General features: G+C 39.9%; 1 protein-coding gene across 2 annotated transcripts in view; it reads right to left on the bottom strand.

The window, feature by feature from the left end:
• UTRN (utrophin) overlaps nt 1-18,268 on the bottom strand; it is a 394,556-nt gene that overhangs the window by 303,560 nt on the left and 72,728 nt on the right. For both annotated transcript variants that reach the window (XM_050894491.1, XM_050894492.1), the window contains exons 3-12: nt 16,151-16,243; nt 14,616-14,693; nt 11,079-11,171; nt 10,066-10,238; nt 6,403-6,518; nt 5,160-5,323; nt 4,379-4,582; nt 3,058-3,239; nt 2,177-2,327; nt 573-692 (exon numbers count right to left, since the gene is read on the bottom strand). In XM_050894491.1, coding sequence (XP_050750448.1) covers nt 573-692; nt 2,177-2,327; nt 3,058-3,239; nt 4,379-4,582; nt 5,160-5,323; nt 6,403-6,518; nt 10,066-10,238; nt 11,079-11,171; nt 14,616-14,693; nt 16,151-16,243 — 1,374 coding nt within the window. The remainder of the gene's footprint in view (nt 1-572; nt 693-2,176; nt 2,328-3,057; nt 3,240-4,378; nt 4,583-5,159; nt 5,324-6,402; nt 6,519-10,065; nt 10,239-11,078; nt 11,172-14,615; nt 14,694-16,150; nt 16,244-18,268) is intronic.

Raw genomic sequence — 18,268 nt, 5'->3', positions numbered from 1 at the left:
GCATTCACCTATGGCCTTATCTTTGCTCTTGCTGAAGTCCGTGAGCTATCTGACTGACTTAAAAAGGAGCGAACAAAGTAGCATGAATTCTGTTTCAATAAATTATGTTTCACACTCCCTATACTTCAGGTTACAGTCTAACTTCTGACAAAAATGGGAAAATACTTCACACTACATTCCCTAGATAAATTGTGCTCATGTCTTTAAATATTTTTCCCATCAGATTTTAACTCCCTAATGAAAATTACTTCTGTGAAATAAGAGTTGTACTGTGCATCTTCCCATTTTAATGAAACTGCTGAAAGGATACACTATAAAAGTGCCTAAGTCACTGGGAATGCAAACAGCTTGACTCATCAGGAATTGAGCTTGAAAGTCACCAAAGCACTTTTGGAGGTTTTACCCTGAGCAAATTTAATAATTCCTTACATTAGCATTACTTCTAAAAAAAATATTACTTTAACTTACTTTCTGGGATAAATTGTCTTTAAACACAAAAATATTAACAATTATATGCAAAGTTTTTAAGTGCCTGCTACTACAGTTAAAAAAGAGGGCTCTAACAATTTTACCTGCAATTGTTCCTCCAGAATAGCTGTTGCGCTCTCCCCACTGCTTTCATCGACAATGACAACCATGTGCGTTAGGGAGTTTACCTTCACCTGTTCTGTCTCTAGGTCACTCTGCAGGCTCTACAAGAACAAATCAGAGGTTACCAACTTTGAAGACATTTGCTAATCTGCTATTTTGGCCACAGTGGCTAACACAGCTGCTGTGGCAAAGTACTTGAGATTCAACAGTGAAGCACAGATTGTACCACTGGGAATCACTGCACAGTTTAAATAAATGTAAGCAAAAAACTGCTAGAAGTGAACTCAAACCCATTCTGTTAAAATATTGGAAAACATGAAGGAGTGCTTTAAGCTGTATGCACCATACTTGACTAGGAGAATCATATGACAACTGCATTGACTTTCTGTATGTCTACTGTTATAGGTAAGAGAGCTTAAGTGTTTCTATAAAAAGCTATTATTGTTAATAAGCAAGCATCATAGGGTATGCCAAACAAGGAAAAATCACTAACAACATTCATCTTTTAATAGCTGACAATATAATTCTCATAAGTATCAACAGTGCTATAATTGATAATGATGTTCAAAGACAATAGTCAAAAACTGCAGAGAGCATACAGTTCCAATTAGGTTGAAATAATCTGTAGATTTAAATATTCATACAACTCCTAGAAGAACAGATTCCATGGTTAAAGCCTACCTCCAAAATATCTCTCTGCAAGATCAATATGCCTTTACAGTACTGTAAATATCACTTTTCATCCCAGAATATCCTAAGCTACTCCGTGAACAACACTCCTCAAACCCCCCAGACTTTGAAGACAGAGGAAAGAATGCAAGTGTGGGACAGGAAATTACACAGACTAAAAATACTCCCCAGTTCTTGCCCTGTGAGGTATGTCCCATGCTGGGGAGAAGGTCAAACCTCAGCACTGAGTATGAAAACCAAAGCTGCAACCATGACAAGTATAAAAAGGCGATCTTTCTCCTTCAAAAAAAACACTGCAGGCTATAAAGGCTGGACTCCCTTCCAGAAACTTAATTGAGAGACAAATCGCTTCCAAAATGCTGTGCACATCAGAGAGCAGTGTCTACGCACCAGCTTAGGATGCGATCCCTGTAAAAGCAAGGACTGGAACCAGTGACTTGGGAGGGCCTTCCTGATAGTTTTAACTCCCGCATTATTTTAATCTGCAAGTCTCAAGCATGCTTTAGCAATGCCTGCCAGTCATTAAAGGCAAGTTTGTCCGCAGTACATTTCATACTGTACCTGACACCAACGATTTACCTGGAAAGGCCTCATTTCCTGCACGAAGTGAGGGTAACACAATTTCCCCTACAGGTTTTGCTTCCTGCATGAAGCAAAGATAACAGTTTCTGCTATAGTCATCAGTGCTCAACTGTTCAGTTAAGAAAGCACTTCCAGAGACTTCCAATTCCTTTCTACACCATCATCATCCTTTTCCAAACATCAAATGCAGCCCCTCAGCATATAGATATATGACTTCTGACACAATCAAGTTTCTCAGCTAAGGAACCCACCAACGTACCCATCTTTCAAATACTTCTCCCATACATATTACATAACAGACAAAAAGGTTTACTTTATGTTCTTCCAGCTGTTTTTGAAGGGACTCCAAATCTTCTGCCAAGAGCTGAGATTCCATCTTCTGAATTCGTTCTTCCGTGACCGTCAGCCAGTCGGACAGCTGCTGCAACTGCTGCTTCTGGAGCTCCATCAGCATGTCATGTAGGCTGCAGAGGGAAGCACAGGCAGAGTTATTTCAGAAACAGTTCTCCCAAGGAAAGAGACTAAGTTCTAGTTCCTATAGGAAAGAAGCAAGGCCATTCATATACCAGTTAGCTATCATCAAATAAAATTTTCACCATTAAGTTAAGGAACACAGTTAAGTATCCTTGTTCCTTGCTCAACAAAAAAAAAAGTTAGTGAATTATGTAATTTATATCAGAGATTGTTTCTTGCGACAGGGATTTGCTGCTAATAGAGCCTCTGTTGAGAGCTGCAACAAAATGCAGTTTCTCCCTTGATGTGTAGCTCTTAGCTTGATAATCCACAGGCGGGAAAACATTCTTCTAAGTGCTTTTTAGTTGTGTAAACACACATAGCTATCCACATCTACTGTATGCTTTACTGAGGAACCTAAACTACTGAAACAATATTAAAAACACATTTATGTAACTACTGCATGTAGATATCATATATTTAGTCTGGCACATTTACATAACAGTCACAAAATACTTTTGTATAAGAATCCAAAAAAACCCAGTTATATTCATTTCTTTTGTTTCACCTTGGAAAGTATGAAGAAGGTGGATTTCATGTCACAAACTAAAGAGTTAATTCTGGGGGGCGGGGGGGGGGGGGGGGAATCTTAGAAATGGATGCAAACCAACTCCCCCAAGATGCAGTAAGCACCAGAGGTCGGTTCTGCAGCTCTAGGAGAGGTTGTGCGGCATGACTCACCGGGACTGCCTGTCCATGCTCTCCACCCTGAGCTCCTCCCAGCGGGAGTTCAGCAGCAGCATTTGCTCCTGGATCTCAAACTCCTCTTCGGGTGACAGATTTCCCTGGGCCACCAGTTGGTTTCCAGCCTGCAGAACGCTACCCACACTGCTCTGGTGCGCAGTCAGTTCCATCATAAAACCCTGGAAACGGTACAACCAGCCACGTCACTGTGATCTGTGAGATCCTACAGGAGTTTATGAATTTGTAAACATCCTAATAAATTGTCATGTTTGAAAAAGTGCTGCAGAACGAGCTGGCACCATCAAACACACACAAGCATGGCAGACCTGTTCCTCTCTGTGACAGAAGATTCTCCATGAGCTACAAAAATTCTGGAGCCAGTAAAATAGAGCTAATTGAGGAAAAAAGCTGACCACCTCAGAAAAAGCTGTTTGTAAGACGACAGCCTTTGAACAAATGCACCAAGAAAATAAAACAAACTTACCTATGGCCAACAGAACATAAAACAAGATCTGAAATGTATCATAGGAGAGCAAATAGAACCCTATGAGTCAATAACATTAAAAATTCACATATATACTATAAATCCAGAACACCTCTTCCTTTGGTTCATGGCTTTAAAACTGTAGCACAAAGAAAAAAAATCCTTCATATGGATCAGCATTCAGATTTTAAATTCAATTGTATACAGTAAGCTGACACAGGAGAAAACTAAAACATCTAACATGACACTTGAAACTTTTAGCAACATTAGAACATTTGTTCAGACTTGGAACAGAACGAAAACAATTTGGCAACAAGAATAATTTGGCAGCAACACATTTCATGTTTCTGAAATAAACTATGCTAATCATGACAGGGAGACCACTGAATTAAATTGACATGATTATCAATTTCAGCATTCCCCTCGTGTAACAGCAAGTGACATAAGGCTGACCAGGCTTTTTAGTAGTTGGCAGCAGAGAAGCACAAATCAGCCTGGATCAGACTGTCTTTGTATTATAGACACCAGTGAGTCAGCCACCAAAAGCTGATAAAAAAAAATTACATTAAAGTTTCAAAGCATGTTCGACTAAGTTCTCCTAAAAAGATCTGTTTCACCTTCAAGAAGCTATTATTTGTCAACAAAAAAATAAAAACCAACCAACAACAAAAACAACCACCATCACATTCAGTTAGAGGTGCTTTTAATTTAGAAAAAGTGAGACAAAAGAAACAGAATGGCAGGTTTTGGATAAGGACTAAGAAATGGAAGTTCTGCAGCTCTCACATACACAAAAAAAACCCAACAACAAATGAATTCTCAAGAGAAGCTTACTTCATGGGTGGAAAATTGCTCTTTGACTTCCTCAACATCACCAGATATTTCCTCCTGTTCCCGAAATGCATCCTCAGCTGACAGCAACCATGTAAGAACTTCTTCCAGAGCAACTTGGTAGCTATCCAAGTCCATATCCACCTCTGTCACCGTGCTGGGGGTCTCTGCTCTAGAACTGCCCTGCTCCTCTTCAAGTGCTACAGCCTAGGCAGCCAAGAGAAAAGTGATGTCTTAGAAGATGCCTTCCCAAATGATACTAAAAATAGGACTAAGATCCCTTTTAATCTTTCACAAAATGTTAAAAGTAATTGTTGGGTACATTTTAATGAGAAGGGCCACAGTCACCACTAATCATTTGAAAATAAAGAACCTGCACAGAAAAGACAACTTCAACCTTGCTCATTTAACAGTGGATCTCACACCCAGTCAAAAACCCATCACTACCACTACCACCCACAAGTCCTGTAGCAAACTCAGTTAAATATTTTGGGTCACCCTCTCCAGCTTGCCCAGACAAATGAGAAAGAGAAGCAGAAGAAAGAAGCATAACACAGATGGAACTTTATACCTCAACACACAAGATTTTGTACATGAATCAGAAAAGAAGAAAAAGGAAGATTGAATTCAGTCGTTCTATCAAAGAAGATCTATGATTTTTCATATTTTCCCAATTGTGTTGCCCAAGACAGAAGGCATGTTCCAGAGACAACTGACAAGCCTGAAGACCAGCTAAAATTACAACTCAAGAAAAGCCAGGTCAAAAGACTTATGACACACACACCTGCTGCATGTTGAACTCTCCATCCTCACATTCCTGCTTGTACCTCCTTGGAAGGGTCTCCACCTCCCGAATGTCTTCCATAGTGACTTGCTTAGGAAGGACCTCAAACAAAGAGGTTAAATACATAATAATAGACTTTTTGTCTGGAAGCTGTACAGCAACATCTGCATCAAAAAGAAAATATGGGAAAAAATAAATGAAGCTGCTTTTCTAAATCATTACTTAGAATACAGTTAAGACTTTACATATGGTGTAAATCACAGGTTCTCCTGTTAAGTAGCCTTTCGTAAGCTTTAAGTTAAAAGGCCAGGTTTGACATGTTGAAAGCTGTATGAAGGAGAAGAAATTTAAAAAAAATAAATCTTCTACATTTGGAAGTGAATTCACATTAAAAGGCATGATCTTTTTGAAGTAAGAGCCCAAACCTGAAGTTACCAAGGAATAAAAACTGTTTGGGGAAAATTATTCTGGAACATCTCCAAGCAGAAATGCAGTTCAGGGACAGTATCCTGCATAAACAAACATTTCCATTTAGGGTCTATCCCCACTCCCAGCACTGGTTAGTTCATTTTCTTACTTTTCATATGGAAAAGAGTTTCACCGACTCAGGTTCACTTATCTCTCCATTTATGAGTGCTACCCATTCAGTTAACTTTTTTTTTTTTTTTTTTTTTTTAAGAAGGTGGTGCTTGAATCTATAAAGTTTGAGAGCTTGTCTTACAGAATGAATCTTTGGAGGCTCACTTCAAAGCAGAACGACAGCTCAGGACTTTAAAAAGGAGCCATAAAAGTTTCCTGGTAAGCACTCCTACACAGTAAGTACTCACAGCACTGGCAGCTACTGCTACTCAGTGTATAGATAAAGAACAAAAAATCATGAGCTCTTAACCTATCCCATTCTACATAAAGCTCTACTTCAGCTGAAAAGCACAGACCCTTGCAGTAGAACTCCTACCTAAAATAAAACAAAGCCAGGGTACCAACTTCACCTTCTGTATACTGTCTCTGAATGGTAAGTCAATCTGAACCTTAACATTCAAGAAGCCAAAGCATATGCATGCACACACATACCCTTACCCTACAAATTACATTCTTTTAAACCCAAATTTAAATATGGGGCTTGAAACAAAATATCACTGCACAAAAGTGCTGGAATTTGTATTCACAGTAAACGTCAATAGAAGAAATTTCTTTCAAGATAGCTCAAAAAAGCTTGTAGTCAAGTAAAATAACTATATCCCACCTTCAGGATCCAACAGTTTCTCAATTCCCAAGTGGCTCTTGGCTATGCTGAAAGCATGTTCCAGTCTCTCAACTGGGGACATCTTTATAACTTTATCCCAGCTGAAAAGCTCAGGTCTAAAAGTAAAAACAAAGCAGGAAAGAAAGCAGTAAATTTTATCTGAAGAAAGAATTCCATACCATGCAGAATATGAACTTATAGATATGAAGGTAGCTACCTAAGTAATATAAACATATACATAAAATATAAACATAAGTGCATATACACAAATGCATAAATACAAATATGTGCTTTCTTTTTATTAGTGAGAATCTGGCAATCACAAATCAATTAACTGACTGCATGTCCACAGCAACATCCACCTTACATTCTATGTATTCTATATACATACTCATTGACTGCAACAGGAGACAAAATACTACTAACAAGAAAATAAACTCTGTTTAAAATTTATTCCAGAACCAGTTTTCTTCAACTGTTTCTTTCACAGCATAACTGTTACTACGTGCTTTCTGCATCGGGCTCTGCCGGGTAATCAAGAGTCACTCCGTTCCTGGAGAGCCTCATTCCAAACTTGTGATGTGGCTCAGTGACCACCCCAGACCTTCACAGCCAGGAGCAGCAGCGGTCTCCACCCCAGCCGTGGGGCAGAGTGAGCAAGCAGTTTTCCCCCCATTTAAAAAAAAAACAACTACAAAAAACCACCACATTGCAAGTGCTCATGAGAGTCACGATGCAAATCAGACCAAGGAGCTGATTGATTTACAGTGCCAGCAGTCTTCATCTCACATCAGCATTAACTAAACCGAATCTCCAGTCCAGCTATGCACCCAAAACATACCGGCAGGTCTCAAGGGGAAAGAGCTGAGCACGGAGCAGGAAGCGGGGTCAGCAAACAGGGCTCCCTCCTAGTGGTACCTACACCAACAGGGTAGTAGCCTAGTGCTACTACTAGTGCTGCAGCAGCACAGCTGTAAGACTGCAGAGCCATTAAAATACTTTCCATTCCCCTGTAATAGTGGGGAATGGAAATGTAATAGCTTCTCATTAGAACACTGCTATTGATTCTGTGCTTTATAGAACTTGGGGGGGAAGAGATGGGCTTGCCTTTAATTCTTTTACTACTTAATTCAGTTGTAAATTGACCTGACAGTATCCTTTTAACATCTGTCCATTCATTACACTTTGTGAAACAGGAAGGCCATAAGCCAGCAGGGTCTGAGAAGCAAAAAGCCAGAGGAAGGTGGGCTGAGCGGGGAACAGAGATATGCAAAGATCCTGATAGAAGCTAATGGAATACTGTACCTCCATGCAAGAAGCAGCAAGGATAACCACATAGATTCACATAAAGCTTTAGCAGAGACTCTTACTTTGAAAAACACATTGCAATAAGTATATTGTATATGCACTACCTGCACACTGCTGTGATAACACAAATTTTAATAAAATACAATCTAGGTATTTACCTATGAGCAAGAAAATTGTACCAAAGAGCAGAATTCAATTTAAAGAGGAAATAAGCTAATAGTAGGAAATGAAAGAGACCAGCACAGTGAAGTCTTAAACGTCCCATTACCTCATATAATTTTATTAAGTACTGCAAGTGTTACAAAGTTACTAGATATTATAGCCAAGAGGTAGCACTGCTAACAACTGTTGATACATACAGAGAAAAGCGAGCTACTAAACCTCTTAATGGGATCCACAAAAATTCTCCTATATTAAGTGTCATATTAAGCTAAATTAAAAAAGCAATATTGAAAACGCCCCTTAGGCAGGGAAGCACTACCATCTGGGTAAGCTAAATAGCTTTGTTGTCCTACCACTTTTGCAACCTGCCCCAATTCCCTTGTTCCTTGCAAGTGCCTTTTAAAGTTTCTCTTTCAAAGCCAACCTAAATTTAAACCCAGCTCAAGATCTCTCAATAGTGCAGGGAAAATGGTACTTCCCTGGGTAAAGGACTGGTGCCCAGGGACAGCAAAGCTGAGTTCTGATGCACTGGCAGCTGCCAGGCTCCCAGGAAGAGGGCATAAAAGGCTCAGAGATCAGCAGAGCCGGGTAACTGAGAAATTTTAGGAAGCCAGAGGAAAGCACAGTTACTCAGTTAAACTTTTCAGTAGAGGCTTTTGCTAGTTAACAGTGCTCTGAAAAGGGCAGGGCTTACAGACACCAGATCCCGCAAAGCCGAAGCGCGCAGTCACAACGCATAAGAACAACAGCCTGAAGCCAATTTTGCTACCTCTCTCCTCCTGCTTCCCTCAGGTCACCTAGGTCTCACTTGTGTCTAAAGCTGGCACCCTCTCCATCAAAGCTTCACACATTCAGCAGCAGAGCTATGCCACTACAGGCAATTATGCTGGTATGAAAACCACCAGTACAGCTCACATCATCCGGAGAAGGGACTTGGCAATACTTCTGATAAACTCCAGAGACCTTTGCTATTATTGCTCTGCCTTTGCAGAAGAGTCCTTCCAAACTTTCAAGAGCCCTCAGTGTGGCGCAGGCACTCCCCATGCATCCATGCAGGCTGAACACAAGCCAGCTCTGGTCTACAAGGCACACAGGTGTGTCAGGGCAGATCCTTCCTGAAGCCAGCAAGCCTGTGACAGAGCCTGTTATTTCAGTCAGCACAGGCTGAATGGGCACTTAAGAGCAGAGAACAGCAGGCTCAAAGTGAACATATGCTTTTGTGAACACTTTGTATCTACTGGGTATAAATATTCTGGGTGTTTGTAAACATGTGCTTTGCCAGATACCTGGTGGCCAGGAGATGTGGTTAAATTCTAGATATTATCATACCATTACCATGTTAAAACAGTTATTTATGGTTAAGAACAGTCAGCCCTTGCAAAGCAATGAGCTTACTTCATTTAAAGTATGCTGGATTAGAATGGATTGCCCAGAAGCAGACCCCAAGGACTATTTAAAAACAAAGAGAGAGAGAAAGAACTGGTATGTAAGTTTCATAGGATAGGATTCTGTAATGATGATTTCTTTAGACTACCAAGGAATTCTCCAAAAATCAGAAAGAACACAAAAGACCTGTGCAAAGAAGCTTTAACAACATTCCTTATAAAGTATAATGAACAAACTAATGAATATGCTACAGATACCTGAAGTATTCTATTACCCTTTGATTCTTCTGCTCAACAGTTCTCCTGAAAGAACTGCATACATTGACCTTCAAGCAACATACATTCAAACTAAGAAAAGCTACAGAGCCTGTCTTTCTTATTCCTTCATTTTGAAGCTTCTGTATCTTGACACTAAAGTGATATGGCAAACTTGGATTGCAGAAATGTTTCCCTTTGCAGGGGAGGTAGAGTAGGAGGAAGGAAGTGGTCAAACCCCACCCCCACCCCGCAGAAACCCATTCAGCATATTCGCTGTATAATGCATACTAAGTGGGATGTAAATCCACTTCAATTAGCAAGTGTGCATGCATGTGCAAGAACTGAGAGCGCTACACTGCTGCCTTGGCTCCATCCTTTGCAAGGCTCTGGCAATATCCCTCCACTGTTATTGTTACCACAACAACAACAAAAAAACCCAACAATGAATCACCAAAACAGGCTAGAAGCTGTCAAACGCTCAAGTGTGAAGACATAGGAAAAAGGCTGCTTACTTCATCAGGTCTAAGATAAGCTAACATTTGCTACTTACTTGTGTCTGTGGATGACAGCATTAAAGGCGAGTCCATCTGCCCAGCTTGTGGTGAAGTTCAGAACATTGACTTGACTGTAAGGTCTCGTGGACTGCCGAACCCAGCTCAGCAGGATCTTCTCACTGTTGGTCTGCTGCAAATCTGACATGATGTTCTTCATGACATCCTTCACCTGCAAGACAGCAGCAACCTTACAGACATGTTCTCCACTTTTCCTGCTTACAAAACCTTTGAACCAAGCTATTTCACGAATTGGGAAAGGGCCTTTCCCATGAAAAGCTATGAATCAGGCTCTAACTCCTTACATGAATAGGAGTCTTCAGGCCATCTTTGCACTCTACTAATTACAAGAACCAATAATGCTCCAAGTCACTTATTAGTGACACATTACTCTTACGTTATGATCCTCCCCCCTCTCAGTCCTGCCCACACTAAGCGTGGGTTATAATATTTCTCACTGTCTTGTGCTGGGGTTCCACCAGTGAGCAAACCCCAAAAATACAGCTTGCAGAGGTTTTCTGCAAGTATATCTGCTCAACCCACACAAGTACTTTGCTGTCCGGGTACTATGCGCAAGCATCCACCAAAGTCCCTCCAAGCAAACTCAGTGATTCTCTCAGGTACCTGGTTAAACCAGGAACAATTCAATCTATGAGACCGAGAAACAAACTTACAGAGCAGCATATAAAACGCAAGCCCAACACAGAAGTGCATAAAAGTCTTGAGGAAGGAATATAAGTACAGTGCTTCAGCCTGAAAAGCCTCTCTGCAATTAACACCACCGGGAACTGAACTGAGAGGCTGGGTACAACTGAGCACATACAAGAATACGTATCACAGGAGGCAGCCAATAGACAGAGGTCAGAAACCAAACACTGGCCTGCCTTTATTTACCAGCCCAAAATAGAAGCAGTTTTTTCCGCCACCAAAACCCCGGGAAGGTTTGTGAGAATCCCAGCAGATCGATGCACACAATTCCTGGAAAGGAAAAGATCTCACGGCAGCCTCTCACCTGCCAGTGCAAGATAATGCTCCACAGCAGCCCCAGCGTCAGCTTGTGATTTCCATCAACGATGTCAGTTCCTCCAATATTCACTAACTCCACCTGGAGAGGTAGGATCAACTCTATATTAAACACTTATCACAGCTTCAAGTAGCAACCCCACCCCATATTGCTGGCTGTCCAGCCACATATTATCAAGTGCTCTGAAATAAAAAGTACTTGGAGAACCGGAGATGACAGAGTACTGTCTATCTGAATTTGTCATGACAACTCCTTAAACATGACAAAAGATAGCACCAAAGATGATACTCCACTGGAAGAGTTTTATCCTATCCTCTAATATACAGATGCATACTGGCAGTCAAAACTGACCAACAGAAATGCAAACATGAAGGATCTGATATTTAAAAAAAAAAGTTAAGCAGTCCTGCTCCTAGACACAGAGATATTACAGAACCGTGAAAATTCTGTAACTAAGAATAGGTTTGTCCTTTGCATGAACTAGTATCCAAATGGGACCAGTTTATACAAGGAGACCAAAAGCTCAAGGGAAAAAATAGAATTTTCAAGTTTCCTATATGCCTAGGACTCCATATAGACTCAGTGACACTCTAATCAAGATCATTAAAAAGATAAAGACATGGAAAGACAGACAGGGAGATTACTTTAGTAAGGAAGAGGGCAGGAAAGGTTACCCGCTCCTGCATCAAGTAGTCAGCCCTCAGGAGAAGCGAAGCTTAGAGCACTCTATCAGATACTCACTCGGTGCTACTTCAGAGTCTGAACTGAATTGGGGCATCAAGTGTCCATTCAGTCACGCAGAGAAAGTGGCACTAACTCTGAACCACCTTTTGGAGGGAACCAACAGCAGCGTACTGCATTAGTCACCACCATGCCTATGGAAATTGGGCTAGGAACAGCTGCCTGAGGCAGATACCTCCCTGGGTGTATGTACACGTGTAGCAGATGCTGCAACACACTCCCACACAGGGCAGATGGTGGGGCTTTGTTCTCGTAAACAACCTGAGCCAGGAGCATCCTCCAGCCCCAGGGGCAAGTGGCACAGTGCATTTCACCTCCACGGTGAAGCTTTTTTCTCCCTTTGTCCCCCCTGCTGCAAAACAAAGTAGTGTTATCCACAGTGCCTACCAGAAACACCTCCCAGCTTACAGTTTTTGGGGTTAGTGTATCCAGGCATTGCTTGGGATCAGAACTGGTCATAGAGACAAAACCTTCACCAAGGAGCTGACCAGCAATTAAACAATATGGACAATCACAGGACAGTAACCGAGCCCATGCTCGGGCTCTCAGTGGATGTAGCCTTGAATGACAAAATAGACAAGGAGGTCTATTTGTTTTAGAGGACATTGCTGACGTATAAGAATATAATGGTATTCCATGAATATTTTTCCTCTTATCACAAAATCACGAACTGCTTCAATTCTGCAAAATGTACTTGTAACCGCATTGCTTTCAGATATCATCTTGACAACTTTCAGTTCCCCATAGGTCTCTTGGTTAGGAGAATCAAATCAAAACTGTGTTGCGAGATTAACATGGAACCACAAATTACACTTCAAAGTACTAAGGAAGCTTGTTGATTTGTGGGTTGTCCTCTCCCAATTTTTACAGCAGCTGGAGCAGAATCCTACTGCAATATTCTTTGCAAATACCAGACATATACTTTAAGATAACTGTAAATTAAACAGGCAAAAACAGGCCAAAAGAATCACCAGTGCCGATCATTAAACAACTCAGTGGAAAGCACTCTAGAACACAAGGAGCAGAAAGCAAGACTAAAGGTCAAGGGCACAAAAATAAAACAATTACATTGCAATAGCTTTTTTCACCTGTAATAGAAAAGAAACACTCCTGAGAATGGGTAACAAAAAAACACTTCACATTTTTTAACTGGACATTAATAATAATAATAATGCCTTCTTCTTGCTATCTACACCATACATAAAAGAAAATACTCCGCATGCCCGTTTTTGTATTTTAATGATTCTGAACTAAACCAATGCTTTGCAGGATGCAGCCAGAAATCCACTAGGATGGTGAGTGGACTACCAAGACTAAAGCAAAGATAATCAATAAAAGAAAGCTGACAGCAGACAGTCAGTACTACTGACAGTAGACTGATATTAGCTATATGGAATGATTTCCAGTGGATTATTTATTATTTTTAAAAACTTAGTCCACAAATCAAAAAAGTTGATATTCATTACATAGAATCGTAATGCTCATCAGATGGACAAGGTTCACAGGATCACTTGAACCTTACGCTTGTCTGATCCTTGCAATATATATTTAAATACTTTTATAAATTATTTCACAAGTTATGAATGTTGTATAGCCCACAAACTCTCAGGCAACAGAACACAACCGCTTCTCAGTGGATGCCTTTTCCCTTCATCTTAACATACACATAGTTTCTAGTGAAGTTAAGCAGTAGGTATAAATCATGTACATGACCCTAACAACCTTCAGCTAACTAACACCATCTGTTTACTTCTAGAAACCCAGATCCTGCCAGCTTAAGGAAGAACTAATTAATTATTGTAATTCAATATTATTTCATTTATTATCTTCATAAAATAAATCAATTTCAAGCTGGCAAGACTCATTACTTATCCTTAGAAAAAAATTAATCAATATTTACAGTACCTCAAAGAAGAAAAAAACCAAACAACCCACCACTAACTTTGGCTACTTCCTAGAAATATGACACTAGTCCACCAACACAGAGGGGAAATTGCAGTATTATACAGCATGTTTGTATCACTCTTCAATCAGCAGTTTACATAAATATGTCAGTGCCTTTTTGCATTAGATGTATTTTATTGCCAGAATGTTCTTATTAAGTTATTTTAGTGCCCTGACATTTGCAAATAGAAATTCTAACTATAGAGAGTACACTTATCAGGAATTGTTCTTCAGGGGGGAAATAAAAATCACTTTACTACAGCACTACTGGCTTCCAGGCAGTAAAAACATAAGAACAAAATAAAACAAACTATTATTCTCATTTTTCTTAAGGAAGGATTGAGCTTTGTTTGTTCTTCTGATGAGTTACCAAAGCTCCAAATTAGGAGCAGTCAGTACAGATCTGACAGAGCTGACAGATGTCAACGGAAAGATCCTCCTGCATTTTGAGAGCAGGACATGAAAAACAGACACACAAAAGCCATCATACCCTCACAGATTTTTTTCACAAGTTGCACATCTTCACTGGAAATTAGCTCTTTGACCTGCCAGGTTCACGAGCTATGCATAGCAGAGTTTTAAGTCTGCTTTGGTTTTGGAGCTGAACACTTCAACACAACACAGTTTAGTAATACCATTATTAAGTTAGCATTTTAAGATTTCACAAAATTGCCAGACACCAAGATTCTACATCAGATACGGAAAACTGAGAACAGTTTACCCATCTCGCTGAATTCTCATTTTAGGTACCAAAAATCTTCATTCTCTGCATTTTAATTTATTCCTGTGTGTAAATGAGTTCAAAGAGTCTATCAAAAAATTGTGGAAAAACATGCTCACATTGTTCTGATGCAAGACTTGCAGTACTCGGTTGACGTTATTTAAGGCATGTACTCGTGTGGAACCTCGTTCTTTAGGCTGAAAAGAAAAAGTTACAATCTGTTCACATCAGAATTAACTTGGCAGATCAAACAAAATAAATGATAGTGCAAACAATAGAAAATTTGTCTTAATTTTCTCCAGATTTTTTTTTTTAAATAGAAACAAAAACCAAACAAGCTCATCCACAACAATTTCGAAATAAACATCAAAATGAAAACTGGTCAGAACAATATTCCTCAATTCAAAGCACAGGACAAGCCTTGGATTCAAAATGTATTTCAGTTCATCTTCGGCAAGTCCAGAATTTTTATTCCCAGCATCTGCAGAATTATAAACTGGCAATACAACAGCAAAGTGGGAGTTCCCAGGGAAAATGTGAGGGTTTTGAACGTTTGCCAGAGTAGTTGAAATTTTTTGGCTCCCAAGATGGAACAAGCAGCAATTTGTTTTTCTGGCACCAAAAGCCTGCTAAATCTTTGCATACTGGGAAGAAGTTACACTTCCTAACTTTCCCTTCCTTTTAATATCAGGGGGGTGGGAACCACTGCAACTCTTGACAATACCTGCCACTCCATTTGCTTTTAATCACTGCAATTTAACTCCTGTGGCAGAACACGATCATACTGCAAGAGCATGGAGCTGAACTTGGAACACAGTAATCAACAAAATTAGAAACCAAAACACTTATACTGTCGTCAATATACTTCAAATCAGACCACAAATCATTAGAAGTACTAGTGAAATGCATTTGCTTAAAAAACCAGGCAAACTTGCAAGGTGAAATTACAAATGGCTGAAGGTTCCCCATACGGTCAATAAACAACTCTGAGATTTATTATAAACAGTGAAATTAAGAATTTAATCCCAAGGGATGACACAGGTTTCACCATGCCTCATGTATCTTTCTGAAGAGGCATCGATGTTAGCAGAGGAAGAGTTTTCAGCCCCACACATGCTTTCCCAAACAAAAATTGAGTAGTTTTTAGCCCTTTCCTATTGGTAGATCATAAAGAATTTTTCAATGGAGATGCAGATTTTTGTATTGCCTACTAGCTGTTATCATTTTTTTCTTTCTTTTTCTCTTTTTTTAAAGGATCTTTCATGAGCTTATTTGAAAAAGTCCACAGGTATCCAGCTAAAGGCTGCTCTTCCAGATCATCCAGAAGCAGACCTTTAAAAGATCTCTATTAACGATATACACTATATGAGTAACACCACTGGCTTTATATGCTTTGCTAAACAATGTGTTTAGCAAACCTCAAGAAAGGGTTACACAGCTAACTTCAGCCTGACCCTGTAATCCCATGAGTTGAGTTCATGGGAATTTCACTGGAACTGTAGAAAGCAAGTACATATTACAAGCAAAACTGGGTTTTAAATAAATTAAAATAAAAAAATCACACGCCACAGTTTGGGGTTTGTGTGTTTTGTTTATTTTGGTTTTTTTTTTTTTTTAAATAAATGGGAATATGACTCATACACATTTCTCTTACCAGAGGTTTCCCTGTCAGACCCTCCAAAAGGTCCAAAAGCTTCCTTCCATCTTTCAGATCTGTAAACATGTCCTTAACTGGGGGCTTCCCACTCTGCAGAAAAAACGAAAGCAGTAATAAAATTAGTGTTAAGTAAAGCCTCCCTGAAAAAGGCACTTTTTCCTTTTTATCTTTCACTTGATTCTTATTTAGTACTAAATGTAGTAAATAGAAGCTAGGGTGCTGTGACAGTGATCAGGAAGGCATCCTTCCCTTCAGCTTTTTTTTTCTCCCCATCTCTATGGCTCTGTGTATCAGCAGGCTAGTACCAAGAAACTTAATAAGCACATCCTGGCTCACATTAGGGTAGATGTGTTAACATGCAAAGATGGCAAAGAACAAAACTTGGCAAGTTTGAGGAGTCATTTGAGAAAGAATGCTTTGGTCTGGCTGCATCTAAAGGAGGAATAAACTGGGGCTTTTCAGAAAGAAGCTATTGGGACACATTCTCTCAGATTTAAAAAAAGAAAAAGCCAAAAAGGATTTGCAATTGAGCCCTTTGTAAGGAGCTGCCACTCGTCTACACAGATTAGTAGATCAAAAGGTGTAATATATATTGAAACAAATTAATCATTTTCTCTACCCTGGAACAAGAAGCAAAATGTGAAACTAAGAGCTATTCTAAATCATACATTTCTAATATTCATTTTCTTTGGGGGTGGAGGGACCCTGTACAAGAATGGTGGTACATGACAGCAGAACGATGTTAACCATCTCCACACTCCCTTTTACTCTTACTTCTTCTTGGACCCTAAGAAAGTTAACATGGGAAAGTGTTACAGGGCAGGGGGAGAAGACACAGGCAGCCAGCAGCTAAGTGCATTTGCTTTGTAATATTCATCTGCTGGCTGCCAGGAGATCAGTTAAGCTACTGCTTTCAGTGACCCTTTGAAGTGCCAATCTGAGAAGAAAAATATTTCCTAAAAAGTACATAAAACTCTAATACTGCCTTTTTCTATCACCTTGGCTTTATAAAATTGCTCTTCAGAAAGAAGGCTGTCAAAAGCCCATCTTACATGACATGAATTAGCCGACATAGATCTCCTCTACCTTCACTTACCTCCTCCTGCCCTGACAGCCGCTAGTAATTGCCAAATGCTGGCTAACAAATGAGAAAGAGCGCGCTGAACTGCCCACTGAACCCCATTTTCTGGCAAATATCTGTTTTCCCCCAAAATTCATAAGGGTTTTTCTTAAATGTCCACCTTAATTAGATTTGATACTACTAAAACTATTCACAAGAAATCTGAGTTGAATAGCTGCAGAGCCACGTTTTCATCTCCTGAACAGAAACATACCTAAATGTAACTCATAGTATCAACCAGCTAAACAGTGGCAAGAATGATCGTATAACTAAGGTCACTTCTTAAACTACACAGATGCTAGCCTGCCCCAGTGTCTGATATTAAATTAGTTTTGCAATGAATTTTTCTGAAAAATTTGTTCTCCCATTACTTTCACAAGTCATGCTTAAAAATGTGTATATACACATTGACACATACTTGGGTAAAGGGTGTAGAAAGCTATATACCCGTCAGACCAATACCAAATAGGAGTATTTGTGAAATACCAGCATTCGATAACATTCTGCCATTACATATCGCCACTTCCTGAGCTCAACTATACCCTTTCTAGCACAGTAAGGGACAAGGCTTTCCTCCTAGTGCATGCACTTTTCACAGATGATTCAGATGCTTCGCTGCTGCATAGCAACTTAACCAAACCTTTAAAGTATGCTGGAGCAGAACAGGAATACCTAAGAGTAGATGCAGGGAAGCTTCTTGTACAATTTATGGTGTATAACAAGAGGAGACGATCCACAGTGCAATTACCCCAGATGCCAGCAAAATTTGGTTTAAATTTGGTTTGCATCACCACACGGAAGATACTAAAAGTAGGTTGGGTAAGGGCATGAGGAAATTGTTCATGTGTCCAGAAGAGCAGACAGAAGGCGCTAACAGTGGTCTCACTGGATGCAATATGACTCAAACGCTCATTGTGAAAGCAAATACTTGTTAGCCATTGAAGTGTGGGGTCTCACGAGAGCAGAGCAGAGGGGGAGAATCACCTCCCTCGACC

This window comes from Gymnogyps californianus, chromosome 3, assembly GCF_018139145.2.
Source record: "Gymnogyps californianus isolate 813 chromosome 3, ASM1813914v2, whole genome shotgun sequence".
In the NCBI taxonomy this organism is placed as follows: Eukaryota; Metazoa; Chordata; class Aves; order Accipitriformes; family Cathartidae; genus Gymnogyps; species Gymnogyps californianus.
Note: the sequence above shows the minus strand (reverse complement) of the source record. Positions and strands in the feature narration are given on the sequence as shown.